Source organism: Hemicordylus capensis, chromosome 3 (genome assembly GCF_027244095.1).
Source record: "Hemicordylus capensis ecotype Gifberg chromosome 3, rHemCap1.1.pri, whole genome shotgun sequence".
NCBI classification, from domain to species: Eukaryota; Metazoa; Chordata; class Lepidosauria; order Squamata; family Cordylidae; genus Hemicordylus; species Hemicordylus capensis.
In genome coordinates, this window is record NC_069659.1 from 278948974 (window position 1) to 278971185 (window position 22212).

The 22212-nt window shown below is 44.5% G+C and overlaps 1 protein-coding gene across 8 annotated transcripts in view; it reads left to right on the forward strand.

Annotated features, from left to right (window-relative positions):
- SORCS1 (sortilin related VPS10 domain containing receptor 1) overlaps positions 1–22212 on the forward strand; it is a 664028-nt gene that overhangs the window by 459683 nt on the left and 182133 nt on the right. For all 8 annotated transcript variants that reach the window (XR_008318829.1, XR_008318830.1, XM_053305813.1 and 5 more), the window contains exons 6-8: positions 2034–2098; positions 17173–17291; positions 21247–21336. Coding sequence is in view for 6 of the 8 variants with exons in the window: in XM_053305813.1 (XP_053161788.1) it covers positions 2034–2098; positions 17173–17291; positions 21247–21336 (274 nt within the window). In the remaining 2 variants the exon portion in view is untranslated. The remainder of the gene's footprint in view (positions 1–2033; positions 2099–17172; positions 17292–21246; positions 21337–22212) is intronic.

Sequence of the window (22212 nt, forward strand, 5' to 3'; positions counted from 1 at the left end):
GCAGTATGGCACCACTGTGCACAATGTTCAGGCTGTTGCAGACTCGTAAGGCAACCCTGACCCTGCAAGGCATGAGAGTTGTGCAATCAGCACTTACTCTAATTTTCATGAATGGTAGTAACTGCAAAGGCAGTGATTTCACAGCCACTCATTTGCTGTAGTGTTGGGACTGTCTTACAAGTCTGCGACTGCCCCGACATGGTCAGGACCATCTCTAGCTTTAACGGGATCTAGGGCAAAAATAATTTGTGGTGTTCCTTCCTATGCTGAATGACTGGAGTGTGTGTGATGGTGACACTAGTGTGTGACACTAGATTGTGTGTGACTGCTGTGAGCTCATGCCAGCCAATCTTGACAATGTTTAGCCATCCCACCAGGGCTAGCTTTAGCTTGTGTGAGGCCACCATTGTGAATCAATATTGTTCCAACTCTGCTGGAACCAGAAGAGTCTCTGTTGCTGTGCTGTAGTGTGGAGCTCCTGTAGGCGGAGGGCCCTGGGCTGCTGTTCCTCTAGCACCCCCTGCATCAGAGAGCCTTGGATATGGTGCATAATGGTACCATAACTCAGAGGCGGGCCTTCTCTGTAGCTCCTGGGCTGTGGAATGCACTCCTGGCAGAAATCCATAATTTGAGTTCACTACTGTCTTTCAGGAGAGCCCTTAAAACCTCTCTGTTTTGTCTGGACTTCCAGGGTTTTTAAACTACTGTAAACTGTTTTAAATTGTTTTAAATGATTGCCCTGGTTTTCCAGGGTTTTTAGCTGTTTATATGTTTAAATTGGTTTTATTCTGTTTTTATAGTTTTGATTTTAATTGTTAACTGGTTTTAATTGTTTTTATCTTGTTGTAAACCATCCTGAGCCATTTTGGAAGGGCGGTATATAAATCAAATAAAGAACTAGATAAATAAATAAATAAAATAACCCTGCGTATTATGTTGGCCGCTCTGTGCAGCTCCTCTCCACTATGAGGACTGGGGAGCGTGCAGGGAGGAATTGCATGCACTTGCTCCTTTTATGCCATGGGCCTGATCAAGAGAGTCATTTCATCCAATCTGACTCATTATTTTAATCCAAGACTTCATCCCATGGTGATTGCTTCTGCCAGTCTTCCTCTTACCTATGAAAGAATGAAAGTGAGCTTGACAGCAAAGGCAGCCAATTCGCACCTGAAGCTGACATGGACCCAGGAAGCTTGCATAGGAGAAGTAGACTAAGAGTAGATAAATATCTGAGGAACCTGTTACCCATTGTTGCATGAAGCTACTTTATGGTCTATTTAGCTATTGGTTTCTCTAGCTCTGGATTGCCAGTACTGATTGGCAACAGCTCTTAAGAGTTGTAGACATGGGTCTTTCTCCCAGCTCTGTCTGGAGATGCCAGGTTTTGAACATGGGACCTTTTGCATAGAAAACATGTGCTCTGCTCCTACTAAGCTACAGGCCTTCCTCAAAGGTCCTCCATATTCCCTGTTCTCCTGGGATGGTTTTAGGCAAGAAGTGTCTTCCTAAGAAACAGGAAAGTCCTGGAATCTTATTGCATAACTGCTGTTAACTAAGTTGCCGTGTAGAGGCTCTGCTTTTTTAATTCCTGGTGATGAGCTATAAATATGTGACATTGTGCAAATGACCGCAATGTTTCTTCTAGAGAATTGCCTAAGCAGATATTTAAGATCCTATTGAAATGTATTTAACAGAGCATTTTAGTTCATTAGTATATTATCCGGAGTGTATTATATTTTGCTGTTTTTAATTCTTTGAACAAGTAAGTATATTTCATTACCTAGGCATTCTGGCATCACATAGTCATTTGACATTTGAAGCAATAACATTCTGGAACACGAACGGGGAATTTGTTTTGTATTTTATAATACAATTATAATTTGTATTTGTATTGTATTTTATAAAATGAATGGTAAAATATTTCTCATTATATCTTTCAGTTTATATAGACACACTATTTATATGTGTGAATCAGAAGCCTTCCATATATTTCTTCATATTAAAATTATAGCTTTAGTGTCTTGTTTTTTTAGGTCCAGAATGGGTACCAGTAAAGAGCCAGACATAGTTCACCTGGAGGCAAAGACAATGGATGGCCGTAAGTACTTTTGCTTCTATATAGAAATCTTATCACTCCCGTAAATATAGAGGAATAAAAAGTTTATCCAGATATAGGATTCCATGAGAGAGATCCATTGGCAGCTGCATGTTTCTGGGTGTGGTCTAGCAAAAAGCGTTCTCAGTAGGAATGTTCCAGAACTAACAACAGTAGTTGACATGCTGTGCAACACTCCATCTGCATTGCAATATGTTGTTTGTGCAATTGCACAAGAGCACAGTTGCTCAAGACCACAGAATTGCACAAATGCAGTTAGGCAACCAAGGGCCACTGAAAATAATGGCCCACAATCATGCAACAATGTTTGCACAATTCTGTGGTCTTGAGCAACAGTGCTCTTGCGGCACATTGTCCACCAGTGGCCTAGATACTGTACAGTGAGCCACTCACTGTACGAGCGATACAGGCTTGCTGGCTCCACAGCACTAACCACTCTAGCACTGCTCCTTGGAAAATGCTGTGCATCAGACTAGCTGCACCCAGCTCTCAGCATACCCAATAGGAGCCAGGCACAATGTAGCAACAGAGTGCTGCAGAGCCAGCAAGCCTGTGTGCCTCCTGGGTGTGTTGCTTGCTGTGCAGTATCTAAGCTAGTGGCTGACATCCAGACTAATGAAGTACTTGCGCAAGGAACACAGTTGTGCTAGTAAGCAAACGGTGTAGCTGTGTGAAGTCCTGGAGATGCCCTTGTGCAAAAGTCCCCTGCAAGACTTATGAGGTGTGCCACAGATTGTGCACCTTATTGCACAAATATAATTATATTTGTGCTAGTGCAACCCAAGTCTGGAATGCAAATTCTGGACTTGGCACAACTACCTAGTCAGCAGTTTGGGGCTTGTGCAACATATCTGCATAAGCAGAGGCGTAACTAGGGAAAATGGCGCCCGGGGAAAGCACTGAAATGGTGCCCCCCGTGCCCCCCCACCCCCCAACATTATACTTAGGTTTTTTCTCACAAGCGCCCGCCGCCGCCAAGCCAGGCCACTGACTGGCCGCCAGGCGCCAGCAAAGCAATGGGGGGAGGCGCGGGCGGCGCGGAAGGGACAGCTCGTGGAGGAGGGGGTGCCGACGCGCTCCCTTGACTGCTGCAGCGCTGCTGCACTGAGCAGGAAACATTTGTATTAACAAAAAATTTCTGTTTGATATGCCTTTCTAGAGACACTGAATAAATGTGTAACAGCTGAAGTCAAATGTGCAATCGCTGAAATTTGAAGCTTAGTTTCTAGTCCCACAGACTGGCTTACAAACTTCATGTGTGCTCTGTGAAGAGACTGAACATTATAGCTTTGTGCTGATAACCTTCCCTCTTTGTCAACATTCTTCTCCCTAAGCTTTCGGAATTGGGTGAAACGAGACATTAAACACATAGTTATCTACTATTCCCCCCCGCTTTTAAAATAACAGCCACAGGGCAGCAGGATAGGAAGCTGGATCCAGATTGGAACTGCAGTGTGGGAGCACAGGTGTTTAGCCTATTAATTCTGTATCATTCTCCCTACTCTCCACCCCAAGTGGCTCTGAAGATGCTATTCATTGCAATTACACTTATAGGGGAATACAACTGAGAGCAATGACCTTCAGTGGGGAAAGAGTTCAGAATTAAAGGATTAAATACCACTGACTCCCACATTACGGTTCCAATCTGGATCATATCATAGGATCAATCTTTATCATATCATAGGTTACCCCTGCTAACTGGGCAAAGAGGCACCTTTTACCGTGGTGATTCTCTTTATTTAGCAGGGGGAGAGTAACTGGCCCTATCCACCCCCAGCACAGTACTTCCAGTGACTGTTGCTGGTGTGTGTCTTATGTTTCTTTTTAGAATGTGAGACCTTTGGGGACAGGGAGCCATCTTATTTGTTATTTCTCTTTGTAAACCGTCCTGAGCCATTTTTGGAACGGTGGTATAGAAATCGAATTATTTATTATTATTATTATTATTATTATTATTATTATTATTATTATTAATTAACGTAGGAAGCTGAGTCAAACCACTGGTCCATCTAGCTCAGTACTGTCTACATGAGGCTTCCTTAACTCCCCCGCCAGCTGTTTTTGGACTACAACTCCCATAATCCCCAGCTACAGTTGCCAATAGCCAGGGATCATGAGAGTTGTAGGCCAACATCTGTAAGAGGGTCAAAGCTGAGCAGGCATGGTCCACACAGACTGACAGCAGCTTCTTCAAGATTGCAGGCAGGAATCTCTCTCAGACTTATCTTGGAGATGCCAGGGAGGGAACTTGGAACCTTCTGCATGCAAGCATGCAGATGCTCTTCCCAGAGTGGCCCCATCCCCTAAGGGAAATATCTTATAGTGCTAGCCTATAGAGGCAATTCTCACAATCACCAGGGGTGGGCTGGGAGGGCACAGGGGGAAGGCTGCACTTAACCTACCTTCCCCCAAACGATCACATTGTCAATTGTCAGTGCAACCCCTGAACACGCACACAGGTAGGCATGTTCTGTGCAGCTCTGTGAGGTATGGAGCAGGGAGGAGGGATCTGGAACCAGAACTTGTTTCAGTCTCTGGACATTCCACAATGTAATGCTCAACATGCACATTGTATAGGGGACTCTCTGTCAGATGGATGCTCTGTGCACCCGTCTCTGTGTCTCCTTGGGCTGAACTCTGTGTCTCCTTGGGCTGAATTCAGGCTGAACTCAGCCAGAGGAGACACACGATACCTGGTAGCCAGGGTAAGGGTGCAAGCGCACCCTTAGCCTTGGCTAACAGCCGAGTTCCTTAAGAGTGTTAGGTGGGCAGGGAGTGAAGGGATCCGCGAGAATCCTGGTGCTTCTCATAACCAGCCTAACCCCAGCTGGGCTGCCCCATGCTGGTTTTTGCTGACCATGGGAACAGCCTCATAGTCTCCCATTTGAATGCAAACCAGGGTAGACCCTGCTTAGCAAAGTGGGCAATTCATGCTTGCTACCACAATACCAGCTCTCCTCTCATCTCCTATCTATGGCTGCTATTTTAAAAGGTGGGGAAAAATCAGATTAGATGCTGACATTATGGGAGACCTCACAGGTGGCAAGTAAGTACAGGAGCACCCCCTCCTGCTACCGTCCCCAGTTCCATGATATGTGAAACTGGAAAGGTAAGGCAAATGCAAAGCAGAGAATGTTGGTTATCCGCCTCAGCCCAACATCTGTAACCAACGATTGAAGTTGGCTTGGCAATGGTGGTCTGAGGTGAGTAACCAATCTTCTCTGCCCAACATTCCTAGCTTCACATATCAAGGAAACAACGGTGGTGGTGGGAGCACATGCCCTATGGTAACTGGAAACTCTCCTCTACTTACTTACCATCATTATGTGTGAAGCCAGCCTCCATTTAGTTTGGCTCATGTTTACAACTGCCCATATCTGCCAATTTTGCTTTCAATAGAGACCACCCCCGTGCCCATTTTAGCGGTATTCTTTAATGTCTATAACTTCATGTACCAAGGCTGCAAGTTTATGCATACCGGGGGCAGTGTTTAAATTTCGGTTTCTGGCAGGTTCTGAATCTTGTCCTCCATGAGAAAACCTATCCATGGGACAAAACTCAATAGGCAAAAACTAGCTAAAGGAAGTGGGAAGAGTGATTGATATGTCTGGCAAGATTTTGCCTTATGGCAAGTTCCTTTTAATTGTATGAAGTCTTAAGAAAAGGGTAATTTTTTTTTTTGCAAATTGGGGTGGGGAGTGGGTGACAGGAGAGGACTTGAAGAACGGTTAAAATAAGAGTAGGACACATTATGCCATTTACTTCATAAATATATTCAGTTCAGTTTTTAAAACAAATTGGATACACATTTTGCATAGTATATATTTCTAACATTTGGTATCAGGTTAAATAACATTCAGCATTAATTGTTGCAGTTTATACTTTTAATCCCACTGTTTACAGTTTTTGGAAAGCCCTGAAGGGTTTTGATCAACATATGCCAGGAAACGGAATAACTAAAATCCATATTTATATTTAATAGTTTTTCTTGAAGGCTTAAAATCCATTTTGAGCAAAAATAAATAAATGAAACTATGAGTGAGAATGCGGTGTCATTTTCTGCATTTCCCATTGGAAGAAGCTCATATGAAGCTTATCTTATACTTTCCTTTGCCTGGTTTTTGGGTCTCTTGTGTATCACTACAAGTTTGCAGTGAGCTTAAAAATGTACTGGAAGAGAATGTCAACAGAAAATTTAAAAAACAGACAAACTTTTGCCTCTTTGGGGTCACACAAATACAGGTATTTTCAGTTTAAAGAACAGACCTTTCTGTAATTCCAGATAGGTTACCTATGACTTCTGGAAAGAACCATTTTATTTTACTCTGGTAGGTAAATGGTGTAGCTGTAATTGAACGAAACAGGCGGTGATGGTGGGGAGTTGTCCCTGGGTGGGTGTGGGGTGGCCACTCGCTGGGTGACAGCTCACTCTTCACTCTCCTTCTCCCCCATCTCCAACTCACTTGTTGGAGCAGAAGACTCATCTTGGTTTTAAAAAGATGAGCTCTCTCCAGAAGGTATACATAAGTAGTGAGTATATATATTAAATATCTATATTTCTGAGCCAGGGGGATACACATGTACAAGTGTGAGAGAGTGGGGGAGAGAGAGGGGGAGAGAGTGTATGCTAGTATTTTCATAAGAGAAAGGGCATGCCAGGAATGTTTTGCTTTTTACCATATCTGTTACCATTCTTCTGCAGCAAAGATTTGATCAGGGAGGAGAAGAGGGATAGAGCGGGGGTAGGCCCATCTTCATTGTTGTCCCAGGGTGTATTCCAGCTTTGCTGTGCCCCTCTGGAGGATGGGCAGTTATGCCATGCTTGAATGTATATGGTGATCTTCTTGAAGTAAAGTCATTCAACATTCTAGAAACAGGCAATAATATGCACAGGATGTATCAGATATAGCTATGGCTAAGACCAAACTCCATTCCATGTAACATCTGTTCAGCCTCTTTCTTTCCTTCATGCAGAATGACATCAAAATTATGACTTCGTAATGTATGACTGACTTCACACATGTATTCTGGATCAGAGGGTGATTGCTACACTGGCATCCTTATTACCACCAATACACATGGAGGAGATTCTCACGATCAGCAAAAAACGGGCTAAGGGAGCCTAGCCCGCTTTTTGCTGATCGTCTGCTGCCATGGGAGCTGCGTGCCTCCCAGCAGCAAACCTCCTAATTCCCCCTCCCCTTAGCCGAGGTAGCGGAGTGGGCGCTCTGCTAACCCCATCTTTTCTATCATATATTGCCGCAGTGTGGCTGCGCACTGTGGCAACACACACAAGGAGACTCCCACCAGGAGGCTGAAACAAGCCTCCCGACCCTGGAGGTCTCTCCAGGATGCCCTGCACGCTTTTGTGGGGCATCCTGGAACTTCTGGGGGCCACGTGGCCCCTGATCCCCACACCCCCTACTGGCTCCATGATGGAGCCGGCAGTCGTGTGAGCAGCTGATCTGGTCACCCAGGGCTCCGTGGGCGATCATCCGCAGGGAGAGCGGGCTAATCCCACTCTCCCTGCAAACCCCCTAAAGGCAAGTCTCACTGATCCTGAGACTCGCCTCATGATCTTTCCTAGCCCCAAAATGCAAAGGCAGAGGCTGGCTCTTTTTAATGTTCATACAACAAAAAACTGATTAGGAGAAGTATCCTACCCAGCTTCAGGAGCCGTGTGCACTCCCGATTTTCCGTTGTGAACAAACTGCTAAGTAGGAGGCACAGAGAGTGATTGTGTGTGAGACCAGAGCTGGGTAAGGCAACTTCTTTCCTCCCTTGTTAAAATGCTGAGCATGATTGCTGGGTAGGATGAGAGGCGGGGCTTGGAGTAGGCTTTAAACCCTATAGTCTTTAAGCTCTGTACTAGGGCATTTAAAACCAAGGCAGCTGATGATGAGGACTGTTCCTGAGTGTTGGAGCCAGAGGGAACTGGCTGGATGCACAAGCCAGAAGGACTAAGGTGATGAAGTAACCTCCTCCCCTGGCTTACTCTGAGGTTGACCTTTGTTGTTTCCACCCTACAATTTTGTAGTCAAAAAGGGCCAGGAGCACACCTCCTCCCCCTTGGAGTATGTCAAGGGATTCTGTTTTTGAACCTGCATTGGTTCAGGAGTCATTTATGCAAAGCTCCTCCAACTGGTCAATGCACTATTTTAAATAGATCTTTCTCTGAGCACCAGAAAACAATGCAGTTCAAGCTTGGTTTTGCTTTGGCCCTTAAAACAACTGTTTTAGGGCTCTGTAACCTGCAGTCATTTCAGCACTGAGAGTTATGAACTCTCTTATGGAACAAAGACTTTCATGTCTTTGTTCCAAGTTTTCATTGACTAATAACTTGTTTCACTAGTTTATTTTTATAACAAAGTCTGCATTTGTGAGCCAGTTACCTCATACAGTATGCTTATCTCATAGACTCTGCTTTTCTCATAGAGATTCAAAACAGTTGACAGTAAATAATCTGGAATACTTCATAATCTTGCAGTGACTATGTGTTGAGTGATTCTTCTGTCTGGAACTCCTCTGCCAGCTTCATTTCCTGTTTTCCCCAACAGTATTGAGATATTCAGATTTTAGCTTTGCCAATTTCATCTAAATGCCTTGTGGTTTATCAGCCCTTTGAAAGGACTCTCATGTTAAAGATGAATCAAATTATATTATTCTTCTATATTAAAAAATAAATAAGTAGGGGAGGAGAACTGGTCTCATGGTAAAGAGCATGAATTGTCCCCTTTGATGGATGACTACATGTAAGCACTGTCTGCTGTAAGATATTCCCCTTAGGGGATAGGACCATACTTCAGTAGCTGAGCATCTGCTGGCATGCAGAAGTTACCAGGTCCACTCCCTGGCATCTCCAGGTAGGGCTGGGAGAGACTCCTGCCTGAAACCTTGGAGAGCCACTGCCAGTCAGTGTAGACTGTACTGCGTTACGGATCAATGGCCGATCTCAGAATAAGGCAGCTTCCTATCTTCCCAGCCTAGAATAGTTTAGTAGTAGTTGAAGGAGTAGAAGAAACATACATGAATAGTAGAAACATTGTAAATTTGGGAACTTATTGTTTGACACGTAAGCTCCTCCCCCAACAGAAATTGAAAGTAAGCAGTTATACATGACAACCCTTTGCTACCCTCACAACATAGGAACATAGGAAGCAGCCGTATACTGAGTCAGACCATTGGTCTATCTAGCTCAGTATTGTCTACACAGACTGGTAGGGAAGTGCACAAAACCGGGTTGCCTGGTTCAGTTCAAATTTGAACTGGATTCAAACTGGGGTGAGAAGGTTCGGTTTTGGTTTTGCTCAACCCCCCCTTTTGGTTTAGTTTGAATTTGAAGCTGGTTTGAACCAGTTCATACAGGTTCAAGCTAGTTTGAGCCTCCAAAACTGTGTTGGGTGGTAGGCACCCATGGATGCCAACTACCACCCAAACCCAAAGCAATCGAACACTCCTACGGTTTTTAATGAAATTTTGATTTTTTTAATTGTTGCCCATTATTCCCTGTGTGGAGTACCTAGGGGCAAAAAACTGGGGTGGCAAAGCAACGAATGGCAAAGCAGTCAGAGACTCTTGTGATTATATGTGAATTTTTGAAGTTTTTTGATGCCTCAGCTACAAAAATCATTTAAAAATCAGCCCTTTGCCCAATTCCTTTTAAATAATTCTGGTAGCTTCCTTGCCCCCATTGGGCACTACCACCCACCACACTCTGCTCTCGGCCAGCCCTTTCCCCCAATGTGAAGTGATACATTTGCTGGAATCCCCATTATTCCCTATGGAAGGAATTAAAAAATGAAAACAACAACAACGCAGGAGTCTCCGATTGCTTTGCTGTTTGGTGGGTGGTAAGCACCCCTGGGTGCCTACCACCCACCCCAGTTTATTGCCCCTAGGTACTCGAGTTAGGTAATAATGGGCAATAATATATTTTTCAAAAATTCATTAAATATCGTAGGAGTGTCCGATTGATTTGGCGTTTGGGTGGTAGTTGGCACTCATTGTTGTAAATCTGTTGGCATGGCTGATCCAGAAGGATTTACGATCCCTTCAGCTCTATTTGTGTGAGTCAAAATAAAGTTCTGTAGCTAAGAGAAGCAACTTAGCTGCACGAATGAAAGCAAAGAATGACTCTCAAGATAAAGTATTATAAACAAAAGAAAGTCCCTTGAAACTAAACTAGGTACTCCCCTCCACAATATCTGAGTAATAACTAGGAAGAACAGAACAAGGACAGGCTGAAACAGGGAAGATTGAGAAAGTACAAATACAAGGACACCGTCTGCAAAAAAAGGCAAAGTTGCTGACAGTGCTGACTTAGAAACCTCATCGGCATGATATAGGGCTCGAGATAACTGGCAGCCAATCAGGCTTTCCTGACTCAGCATTTCTATTGCCTCTCCTGTGAGATCTTGCGCCTGCATGTCTCCCACTGAGCCTTTCTCTTGAGATGTCTTCTTAACAGAGGTGAAATTCCAGCTTCCTCCTGATTAGACTTCTCACCCCTCATCTCTATCAGCTGTCCAGATTCCCCTGTCTGTTGCCAACCCTGCTCAGCTTCAGCGTTTGTTCTCACAGCCAAATCCTCTTGCTGTGCTTCTGAGCCTCTTCTCCCAACCAAATCCTCCCATTCCTCCTCTGACACTTCTGACTCAGAGGTCTGAGCTGTGACACTCGTGGGTGCCTATCACCCAACCCAGTTTTGGAGGCTTGAACTGGCTTTAACCAGTTCAAATGGTTAACCAGGCTCAGTTCAGGTCAAATTTGAAATGGCAGATCGAACCCAATGCCTGGTTCGGTTCGAATTTGAACTGTCGAACCAAACTGGTTCAAATTCGAACCGGTTTGCACTTCCCTACAGACTGGCAGTGACTTCTCCAAGTTTCCAGGAAGGAATCTCTCTCAGCCCAACCTTGGAGAAGCCAGAGAGGGAACTTGGAACCTTCTGCTCTTCCCAGAGTGACTCCATCCCCTGAGGGGAATATCTTACAGTGCTCACATGTTGTCTCCCATTCAAATGCAACCAAGTTGAACCCTGCTTAGCTTGGGAGACAAGTCATGCTTGCTACCACAAGACCAGCTCTCCATAGACAGCCCAGCCCAGCCCCCAAGATGGACTGAGTTTTTGGCATGAGAAACTCATCTTCCACCTTAAACTTAATATTTGAATAAATCCTCATAGATTCACCTCAAAGATTAAGATTAGAGTGGAGTGAGTGGATCTTATTGAAGACAGTAAGGTGTTTTATATTTGTGCATGAAATTGTCACTGCCAGTTAAAAAAGGGTTCTTAACCAAACCATTCAGTCCATACTAGCCTGATGCAGTGTGGCAATTCCCATCCCCTTGCCTAGTCAGGATCCAGCATGTTTTCACTGTTACCATAACAATCAAAACAGCAGCTGTTGTTGGAGATGAGAGTGGTAGAAATGAGAAGCATAACATCCCAATTACAGATGGGAGGGAGAACATCTGTGCTAGAGAAGGAATGAAATTAATTCTAGAGCTCAGCAACAGAATATATTAATTGACATGAATTAAGTATAAGTGATGAGGTGCTTCCTGTTTAACCAGATAAATAAAAAGTCCACAAGGAGTGAATTCCAAGGGAGCAAGTTTTGTTGTATGCTATCTCAAATGAACCTGCTCGCACAGAATTATTGTAAAATGAGTAGAGATGTGCATGAAACAGATTTTAAGTTCTGTTTCAAGCCCAAAATGAAACGCAAATGGCTGAAAAATTAATTGAAACAACCAGTCTGACCGGTTCCTTAGATGGAACAAACTTGAAACGTTTTGAGCGTTGTGGCCATAGGGAACAATGGAAAAACTCAAGCACCCTATTCTTTCCCATGAGTAGCTCCTATGGACACCAATGTGGATTGGGTGGTAGGCATTATGGGTGCTACCCAACCCTTGGAAGAAATGCGCAATTTTAAAATTTTTTTTTACCTTTTTACCTAGGATCCTATGGGGGCTTGGGGAAAAGGTTAAAAAAAAGTGTTGAAAATCACCCACTTGCCCATTTCTTTTGTGGGTTGGGTAGAAGGTAGCATCCATCATGCCCTACCACCCAGCCTACTTTGGTGTCCCTAAGACCTACTCATAGGAAACAATGTGGTGTTTTGAATTTCCCCATTGTTCCATATGACCAGAACAAGCTACACTCACAGAGTGCAAACAAGGTTTGCATTGTAATTTGCAATGTATTTTTCAACCCTGCCTTGAAAAACACTGTAGAAGTACACAATAAAAGGGAATCTGCCCCTCCAATCACAGAACACACATTCAAATAGTCAAAAAATGTCAAAAAAGACTCAATGATCCATTGCCAGCCACAGTGAATGTGCTGCAGTAACATCATTGCCACCAGTTTCTCACTCTCACACAATTACGACTTCTTATATTCCTAGCATTGCAACAGTTGCCACATAAGCACCTTTACTTAGCAGCAAGCATAGCCATAAGCTCAACTAGAGCAACTTCAGCCACATTTTTACTGAGTGTAACTTGCAATGCAGATTGCAGTGCAGACCAGAGCAATGTGTGAAGCACAAGTTAGTCTCAAGGCCAGACATGGAGCTCATCACAGCAGTCACCAAGAAATATCACACACACACACACACACACACACACACACACACACACACACACACACACACCTGCCACTGAACAAATCAAATCAGAACTAAAAGAAGGAAGGCACCCAATTCCTGCCTTTGTCAATCTGAGATCTATCAATACCAGATGGTTATAGCAGCATTAGCACAGCATATTATACTCAGTGCTGAGAAAAGAAAACCACAAAATCAAGCCTTGCTTCTGCCTCTCTTGATGTGTCCTCTTCTTCAAGAGAGGCCTCCCAGTTCCTTTGAACACATTTTGAAATTCCCTCCTTTTGTGTTCCCTCCTCTCTTCTCCCTCCCGCAGCCAATGGGGGCACAGTTGGCCATGACAACACTTGATTCGTATTGTAACAAACCAATCAAGAAGCAAGGAGATCACAAGCCAATTGTAAGCCATTGCCAGAAAACCAATCAGCAAGGGAAAACAGGCCTCCAAAATGGCGCTCAAAACGTCAAAACGTTTCAGTCAAAATGGGATTGTTCTGCTCCGAGCTCAAAACAGGCCCATTTCTTAAAGGGCATTCTGTTTCAAGCTCAAAACACTCAAAATGGCATTTCAAGTCGAAACGTTTTGATGTTGAAACGTTCTGCATATCGCTATAAATGAGCTGCTGAAATGCTTGCAATGTGTGTGGTTCCTTTCGGTGAACCTTTTATACTGTCCCACTGTTGCCATGCCCATTAGCACTTGAAGGAGGAGGAGGAAGAGGAGAAGGAGGAGGAGAAGCAGCAGAAGCAGAAACAAAAGCAGCTGCTCATTTCTCTTCTTCTAAGTTCAAACAGGGAAACTTGTAATTTGGAAGAGCTTTTTTCCCTTCTAGACTTCCAGTGCGGTACTCGTTCATAATAGTGTATTGTGTGGAAGCAAGCTAGTTTTGTGAGGTGGGCACAGGGTGGGGGGCAACCAGAACCAGAGCCTGGAACTAGAAGCAGATAAGAAATCCTCAGATCCTACTCTTCAGCACAAACAGGAATCAAAGGAACCCATCCCAGAATATGTCTCATGTGAGAAATCTGTAGAAAGGGAATTAATTGCCACGCTGCCTGATCACATGTCTTAGCGTAGTCCCTCTGCCATCACACCCTGGAGCCAGAAGCAGTAATGCTTCTGGGCAAAATAGAAGGTTTTGGTTATAACTGTGGCAGTGGGGGTTAGCGGAGGTTCCCCTTACCCCACTGGCCTCCCTTATGCCATAATTCCAGGCCACACCCATTCCAGGCTGCGCATGGCCCAGGCCACACAGAGGTCCATTGCGCAGGTGCGGCAGCCATTTTGGCCACCATGCCAAGGGGGAAAGGCTGACAGTGCCCAAAAAGTGGCCAAATGGCTGAATTATGACATAAGGAAGGCCGGCGGGTGGGGGGGGGCGTACCTCCACAGCCCCCACTGCTGCCTCAAACAACTGTCCTGGAGAGGGGTAAGTGTAATAAAAAATATTTTTTAAAAAATCTTGAACCCCCCCAAACCGAACTGAAGGGGTGGTTCGAGGGGGTGCCTGACCGGACCGGACCAGTGGGTTCCATGCACACATCTACCCCTGAAGGCACAGTGACAAGATTGGCCGAACAGGCAAAGGTGGGCCGCAGATGGGAAGAGGCAGAGAGAGAACAGCCAAAGGGCTGGGAAGTGGCCCCAGCAGTCTTCAGGAAGCTGGCAACGAGCATACTGAGCCCTGAGAGGGCTGACAGGGAGGCATGTGGGGATGGCATCAGCAGCATGCCTCCTGAAGTGAGGGGGTCTGAGCAGGAAGAGGAAGGAGAGGGAAAGACAGAGGAGGCAGCTGGAGGGATGAGAGATTAAGTGGGGGAAGGAGGGCTGTTAGCCCCATATTTGAGGGTGGGCAGTGCATATCTTGTATAGAGGCATATAAGGGGCTGGCCAAGGATGAGAGGCTGGCTAGTGGCGAATGCTGGGGACCTCCGTAGAGAGGCCAGCACAAGGAGTGAACAGCCTGGGACAGAGGAGAAACCAGGTGAAACTGAACCCCCTCCCTGTCTCCACTCTGAGGCCAAACCCACAAGCACTTCTTCAGGCTGGGTTGGGCTGCAAAGGGGCGCATAGCTGGACAGAGGTATTGCTGTTATCCCCCCCGCCCCCCGCCAATGGATCTAACCTTGATGGTTTAGAATGCTACTGCTTTGCCCCTAGGGAGATTGGATATTTTTGGAGAGAGAGAAATGCAGGTGAGAAACTTGCTCTTTATAAAACCAGCTGCAGCAAAGGGAGTGGGGAAGCAGTTTTCAAACCTAATTTCCTTTGTTATTTCCTTTCCGCTTCCTTTTTCTTTCCTCCAAGGAAATATAATACTAATTATCATTTAAAAAACAGCCTTTAGGAATGTACTGTGATGGTCTAATTTGTGTATGTGTGAATAATGGCTCCCTCGTGTCCAGCTCAAACACATTTATATTCCTCACTGTTGGCATTGGTTTAGATATGACTTCACTAATTCCTACCATTCAAATACTAGTATACACATGCCTTTGTATAGAATCATAGCATTTGAAGGAGCTTTGAAGTTCTAGTTATCTTGTACAAATCTGTTGGACTGTAACTATTACCAAGTCTGCTGGGTACTTGTTCAATTTTATTACACTTTTAGCTCACTCCTCTACAACAGAATTAGCCCCAAAGTGGCGTCCACAATATTAAGAAATCATATAAGCAATACAGGTTTCAAAACAATGGTACCCTTGTAAAATCATGTAAGGAATGTTACCTGACTCCCCCTTGTAGGGATGTGCAGACAGGAGCGTGACCCAGGCTACGCAGAGGCCCATTGTGCAGGTGCAGCGGCCTACAAAATGGCCACCACACTGGGGGGAAAGGCCCAAACGGGCTGAAGAACAGCCGAATGGGCCGGTTTGGGATGGATGGGAGGCTGGTGGGGGAAGGGGGAACATCTGTGGGACACACACACCCCATCCACCTTTGAGGAAACCTCCCTGGAGGGGGTAAGCTTTTTAATTAAAAAGTTGTGAACTGCCCCCCCACACCCCCGGACTGGGGAGGGGGTTCGAGGGGGTGCCGGACCGAACTGGCCAGGTCTAGTTAGGGTCCGGTTCGGACTTGAACCGAACTGGACCAGCCAATTCCGTGCATACCCCATCCCCCTGTTCTGCTGTCTGTATGCAAACTCAAAATGAGTGCAAATGGAAGAAAGAAAAATGGAAATGGTTTGAACAAGAAAGTGTCTTTTCTCAGACATTAAACTTCTTTTTCAACATCAAATTAGGCACTGCTTTAAGCAAGTATGATGTAGCTGTACGTTTTATTTATTTATTTCTGAAATAATGTACACGTGGAGCCCAGTCTGGATAGGACCATGTCAGGAGAGAGAGGGGTTTAAACTCTCTGCAACCACCACAGTTCAAAACCATGTTTTCTTTCTGCCTCCACTCTGTCCATTTGCCAAGAAAGAAAAGTTGCTGTTGGCATCCATGTTTATCTCTGGGTGGCAATCTAAATTAGGGGGATTATGGTGTGGGCACAGGGGTTAACGCTCCCTGCCTCCCACGGTCTTGATCCAGACTGCCTCCATCACAAGCTACTTAACAAAGAAAAAACAAGCACACCACTACCTGGCCTGTGGTTAAAGTAAAGTGTAGATCAGCCTGCAGACAGCATAGCCATACCATTTTCAATGCAAAGGGATGGAGGACCACAGTGGGATGGGGTATCATGTAGGCTTGTGTAGATTGAATGGACAGGATGTGCACTGGAAGAATAGCTGTATGCTTTCAAAATCACCCATGTAGATGTCACGTATCATAAATCACATACGTATTTTGCTTAACAAAAGTAAGCATTGCAGCTAACAAACTTTTGGCTAAATCTGGCCAATGGTGCTGGCAAATTGTCCACTATTCATTTGTATGCTTTAGCTGTTCAGAAAAGTCTTTTGACCCCAGCCACTTCTACAAGGTCAGTGGCTTCTGGAAGGGGAATTTGTTAGACTCACCCATGGCAAATTCTAATGTGAATTGTGAATTTCCTGATCAGGTAAAATTTCTGAATAATTTTGAGGAATGGGGAAAAAATCAGTGGCTGAAATGATGAGGGAAATTACTCAAAGTAGTTTCAGTGTAAAAGGAAAGTTTAGGCATTGCCATTTCAACTAGGTTACTTTGAGTAATTGCCCTCATCTTGTCAGCCAGTTATACTAATCAAATTCTTTAGGATGGATAAAAAGGACAAACATGCACATTACCATATTCTCCAACCACCATCATCCAGAAGTAGGCCAAAAGTGGTAACTGCATGAATAAGTATTTTGAACCCTTGCTACTGTTTTTCTTTTCGACTTTGGGCCATCACTAAGTTACGGAGGTGAACAATTCATTTCACAGATGAAAGTGTATCTGCAATAAATTTCAGTGTCAAGTTCAGAGGGTTCAACAACTAAAGGCATGTTTTTGTAATTTCAGATGCACAGTACATCACCTGCAGGATGCAGAACTGCTCTGAAGCTATAAGAAGTAAACCTTTTCCAGGATACATTGACTCCGACTCCCTCATTGTCCAGGATGATTATGTGTTTGTTCAGGTCTGAAACAGCTTTTTCAATGATTGATTGCAAATCATTTGTCCTCTTTTCCTGAATTGTAATCTCCCTTCCCCCCGCCCCCCACCTGCAACAAAACAGCCTGAGTGCTACATTTCAATGCATTAGGACCCAGCACTGGTCCTATTGGGATGCTAATTGTTTCCTCCTGCCTCTCCCTCAAGTGCCTTATCAACACAGGGGTCATGGGGGTTCTGCCTGCAGTGTGTGTGATGTGTACAGATTCCGCAGCAATAATCTTGCTTGCCAATCAGCCGACCTCATCTCACATTCTAGGAGGATCCTCCATCTCACCAGGTTTTTAAGTTTGTATGCCAGGTTCTGATATAACAATTGCAACAGACCAATCAAGACTTTTTTCTACTAGTCTGAGATAGGGGAAGAAGGGGTGAAGGAGAGAGTGCTTGAGAAGAGTAATCAGGCATGATTGTCATGCATGGGCTATGATTATTGCAAAAAGGATGGAGATGAGATGTATTCAGCTGAGCTGTGTTCCAGGTGAAAGCCAGAGAATAGATCTGAACAGTTTCAGGTTTCATTATCTTCCGGCTGCTGTCCATTCCATAACAAAGGAGGAGGAAATAAAGTGCAAGTAGAGTGGAGATGAGTTGTAAATTATCTGGCTTCCAACTATTTTACAAGAGAGACTCCTCTGGTTTGTTTCAGTGCACACCGAATAGGCTGCTTCACTAGCTGGTCTGTGTGCAGCACTGTTTTTTGAACTGGAAGGACACTGACTGTCTTGGATATGTTGCCAAACTGCCCTGTGTTGTTAGTCATTCTCACTCCAGGAAAAAAGCGAAGCAGAATGTGACCTCCCCCAAATAATTCCTGCCAACCCATTTTTGCCAGCCCACTTGGGTACTCTAGAGCACAAACATTGCTTCAATTATTCTTTTCTTGCACAAGAGATTTAACAACTGCTCCCCTTCCCTTCCCTTCCCTTCCCTTCCCTGAACAAAAACTGGATGGGATATATGTGCATGTCATGTGCCACAATTACTGAATCATTAATTTAAAAAATACACAGAAGTTGTGCTGCACAAAACTCATTGGCGGACACCCAGATTAGTGAAGTGTTGGTGCAGCTAATGCTACACTGGTGCTACAGAAGAGAGGTGATTTTTTAAAATCAATTTCCCCTTCCCTCCGAAGCTGACTATTACTCTTGAAAACTTGTCCTTGAAGCTGGGTGACCCTCAAGAAATATTTTCAGGAGTTACAGTCAGCATCAGAGGGAAGGGGAAATCAATGTAAATCACCCCTCCCACCGCACCACGCACCAGTGTACTACCGTCACTGTGCCAGCGCTTCAGTAGCCTGGATGTCTGCCATTGTAAAGTATATGATGTAATTTACAATTACATGTACATAACATATTACATTGCCAAACAAAAGCATAAACTATACTTAGTTAAAACTGCTGCATGGTTTACCAAGAACATCTTAATTTGTAATTGCTGAGATGTCAGCTCATGTTTGCAGTTCTATTATACTTCTTTAAATAGCAGCTCGAGTGCACACAACCACTATTGGTGCCATCTTGAGGAGAGGCAGGGGCAGAGGGAGGCCAGTGGCGGCCCGGGTCCAGCCTGCCGCTGCGGCCCCCTAGCCCCTCCCCTGCATCTGATGCCAGATGCTAAGCCCCACCCCTGTGTCTGATGTCAGATGCGGGGGGGGGCCTTGCTTGCAAACGGGGCCTCATGGCCCCGTTTGCAAGCAAAATTCCCCCAGGCAGTGCCGTGTTCGCATCACGGCTGGAGTGGCTCTTCCTGTCTAAAAGGCAAGGAGAGTTGGTCACAGCAGCGCTGCAAGCGCAGTGCTGGTTGAGCTTGCACAAGGGGCCACGCGGCCCCATTTGCAAGCAAAGATACACACCCGGAGTCTGACACCAGATGCAGGGGTGTGTGGCTGGGGCACCCTGATTGGCGGCAGCCCAGGTTCTTCACACCCATTTGCTCAATGGTGGCTCTGCCCCTGAAGTGGGGGGTCCTTTTAACCCTTTCCCCTGCAGTACAGTCCCCAGAACAGTTGCTCCTGAAGCTGATGTTTGTCCCAGGAGGAAGTCCTATTCTTTTCTTTCTTCCCTTGTGAAATGGCAGGTTGAAGGAGGGGATTGCAATCAGAATCATGGTGTCCCGGGAAAGGTTGACTCCACTCTACCCATTCTGCAGTCCTAATGCTTATAATTCTCATGCAGCTGCTATGTGGAAAAGAAAAAATAATGAAGAGCAAGCAGCATAATGTCTAATATGGCCCTTAAACATGTTTAGCTTGGAGACGAGTTGCAGAATAGAGTTTGGAACTAGTGGCCTACACTGTGTAGCCCCCCCCCCTTCATTTGAAGCGAGATACATGTTGCAGCTTTCTACTCAAACGCATGGGCACTGGTTGTGGAGGCAGAGCACCTATATGCCTGCTAAGTACAGCATTATCACTGTGCCAGTGTTGCTCCCCTTATGCCCAATGGGAGCTGCATCGGAACAGCTGTGATGCTGTGCTTAGTAGGCACAGAAGTACCCCATCTCTGCAACCAGCACCTGCTTGCTTTTGAGTAGAGTGCTGCAATGGCTGTGCATCTCACTCAGAATGAGTGTGTGTGTGTGTGTGTGTGTGTGTGTGTGTGTGTGCATTTTTTAAGCCACTACATTCAGATTGTTCTTATTGTGCATAAGTGATCACATGAAAAAAGGCTTATGTACATTATTTAAAATACCTGGTTGAGGAAGACAAAAATAAGCAACATTTAATATGAATGTCATTTCTCCTGTTGTTTATATATGAATGCATCATACCCATAGTTCATTTTTACCCTTTCAGTCAGTACATGTAGGTGAGTCCCACTTTTGTTTTGACCTTAGGCATTCAGGGGAGGGCAACCTGTTTCATGGCTTTGTTTGCAGATAGCTTTTGTCTGTAGTGCAGAAGATAGCTGTTGAAATTGTGGATGGCCCTGGCTTGAGTATTATCAATGTTAAATATATGGAGCACTACCAAATTCAGAGCAGCTAAATACTTTTGGGATATCTGGCTGAAATCTTTTTTTGGGGAAAGAAGTTGTTCTCACAACCAATAGAGAATTTTCTGGGTAGGAGAGGATAAAACCAGGGTACAGAATCTCATTTTGAGCTACAGGAATCACTCCTACCCATCTCTTGCCTAAGTGGGTTGCCCAACTTTTAAACCCAGATCTAAACTGAGGTAGAATAGAAATACCTGCGGTCCTACCTCAGAATTAAATCTTATGGGTTTTTGATCTTCCAGGAGCTGGCGGCCATGTTTACCAAAGAGTTCTGAGAACAGCAAGGCCAGGTAGTGTGGAGTTGCTTCAATACCGAGGGCTGCCTCTCCACTGCTTGTGCAATGCATTGTGGTAAAGCTCCCAATTTCTGCTATGGAGAACACCTCTACAGCATTCATATGGCCTCACGAGCTGCAGAGCCAAAAGAAGACTATGGTCATCTGGAAGGTCATGCCTTCCCTCCAGCCTACCTCCAATTGGTCATGAGAGCAGCCTCAACATTTTACCAAAGTTGAGAGGAACATCAACACTTCTGTCATTACATTCTTAAGTCCTGATTGTTAGCTATAAATAGCAACCACCGTTGACTGGAGTATTACAACTGCGGCATGCTCTGCTGAGCATTCACGAGGCTGTGTCTAGGCACTAGTATTTGCAGGTTTTTCTGTGCCCTTTTGTCTTTCTGTACAAACAATCTGAATAGGTTATGCCACTTAACACTGTCAGTTTCCATTGCTGACAACCTGAATGATGGCTATTTTGTCTCCTGCTGTAACTGTAGTGCCGTTTTGAGCTTTTGCTACTAACAATTGCATTCCCCTTTCCAGTATGCCTATTATTTTCTCCCTGCCTTAAAAATGAAACAGTGATAATAATAACCTTGATAATAAAAGAAAACAATGTTATATGTTGCAGCTGACATCAGGAAGCCGGCCTCATTACTACGTGTCCTATCGGAGAAATGCATTTGCACAGATGAAGCTTCCTAAATATGCTTTGCCAAAGGTAAAGTATTATGCCCGCAATATTCACTCAGTACTCTTCAGATCACAGTCAGATCAGGCACTGCTGCTACTGAGCGGTGCGTTCAGGATGGGTTTTAATTAACACACATACACCCAATTCTTTTTGCAGAATATTTTCAAGCAGAAAAAAACTACTCAATAAGGTCAATAATTCCACTCGCTAAGGACATCAGTTCAAAACGCACATTGATTTTAGGTTTGGTGGAAATTCCTAATTAGTATTTCTTTTTAATGATTAATGACAGTTGGGCTTGTCTTTTAAGATGGTTTTTCCTTCTCTGTGACGGTGGCTTCCACATTTTGCTTTGTTAATGGATTTTAATAGGAATTAAAGAAGGATGTGCTTTTATGTGTCTGCTTCACGGCTTCTGAATTAAGAACAATGAAGAATTAGCAATGGAACCTGAAAGTATATTACTATCTTATGGAACAGAAACCTTTAAGAAGTCTAAGTAAAACATGTCAGTCAGAAGGAAGCAAACTTCTCTTAGAAATGATCAAGGTTTTAGACTTCAAACTATTCCTTTTTAAAAAGAGAGAGAGAAGAATAGGGAAAATCATTGTTCAGAATTTTGGTTTAACATACAAAGGGATTTGATTCATTAAGCCACGATTCAGGAACATGGTCCATGAAATCACTTGCCAGATTCAAGGTTCTGCACTTTTTAGATATGCAATGGCTTGGGACAAGTTTATACAGGAAATTAACTGACACTCTTCAAGACATCTGGCTATGGTAATGTTAGGATACTGAATATTAATTCAGGATTCAGAATACTGAATGTTAATTCCAGTTATTTAGGAATAGGAGGCATACAATCCATGCAGCCAGTCATGCGCACAAGAGGGGATGGGC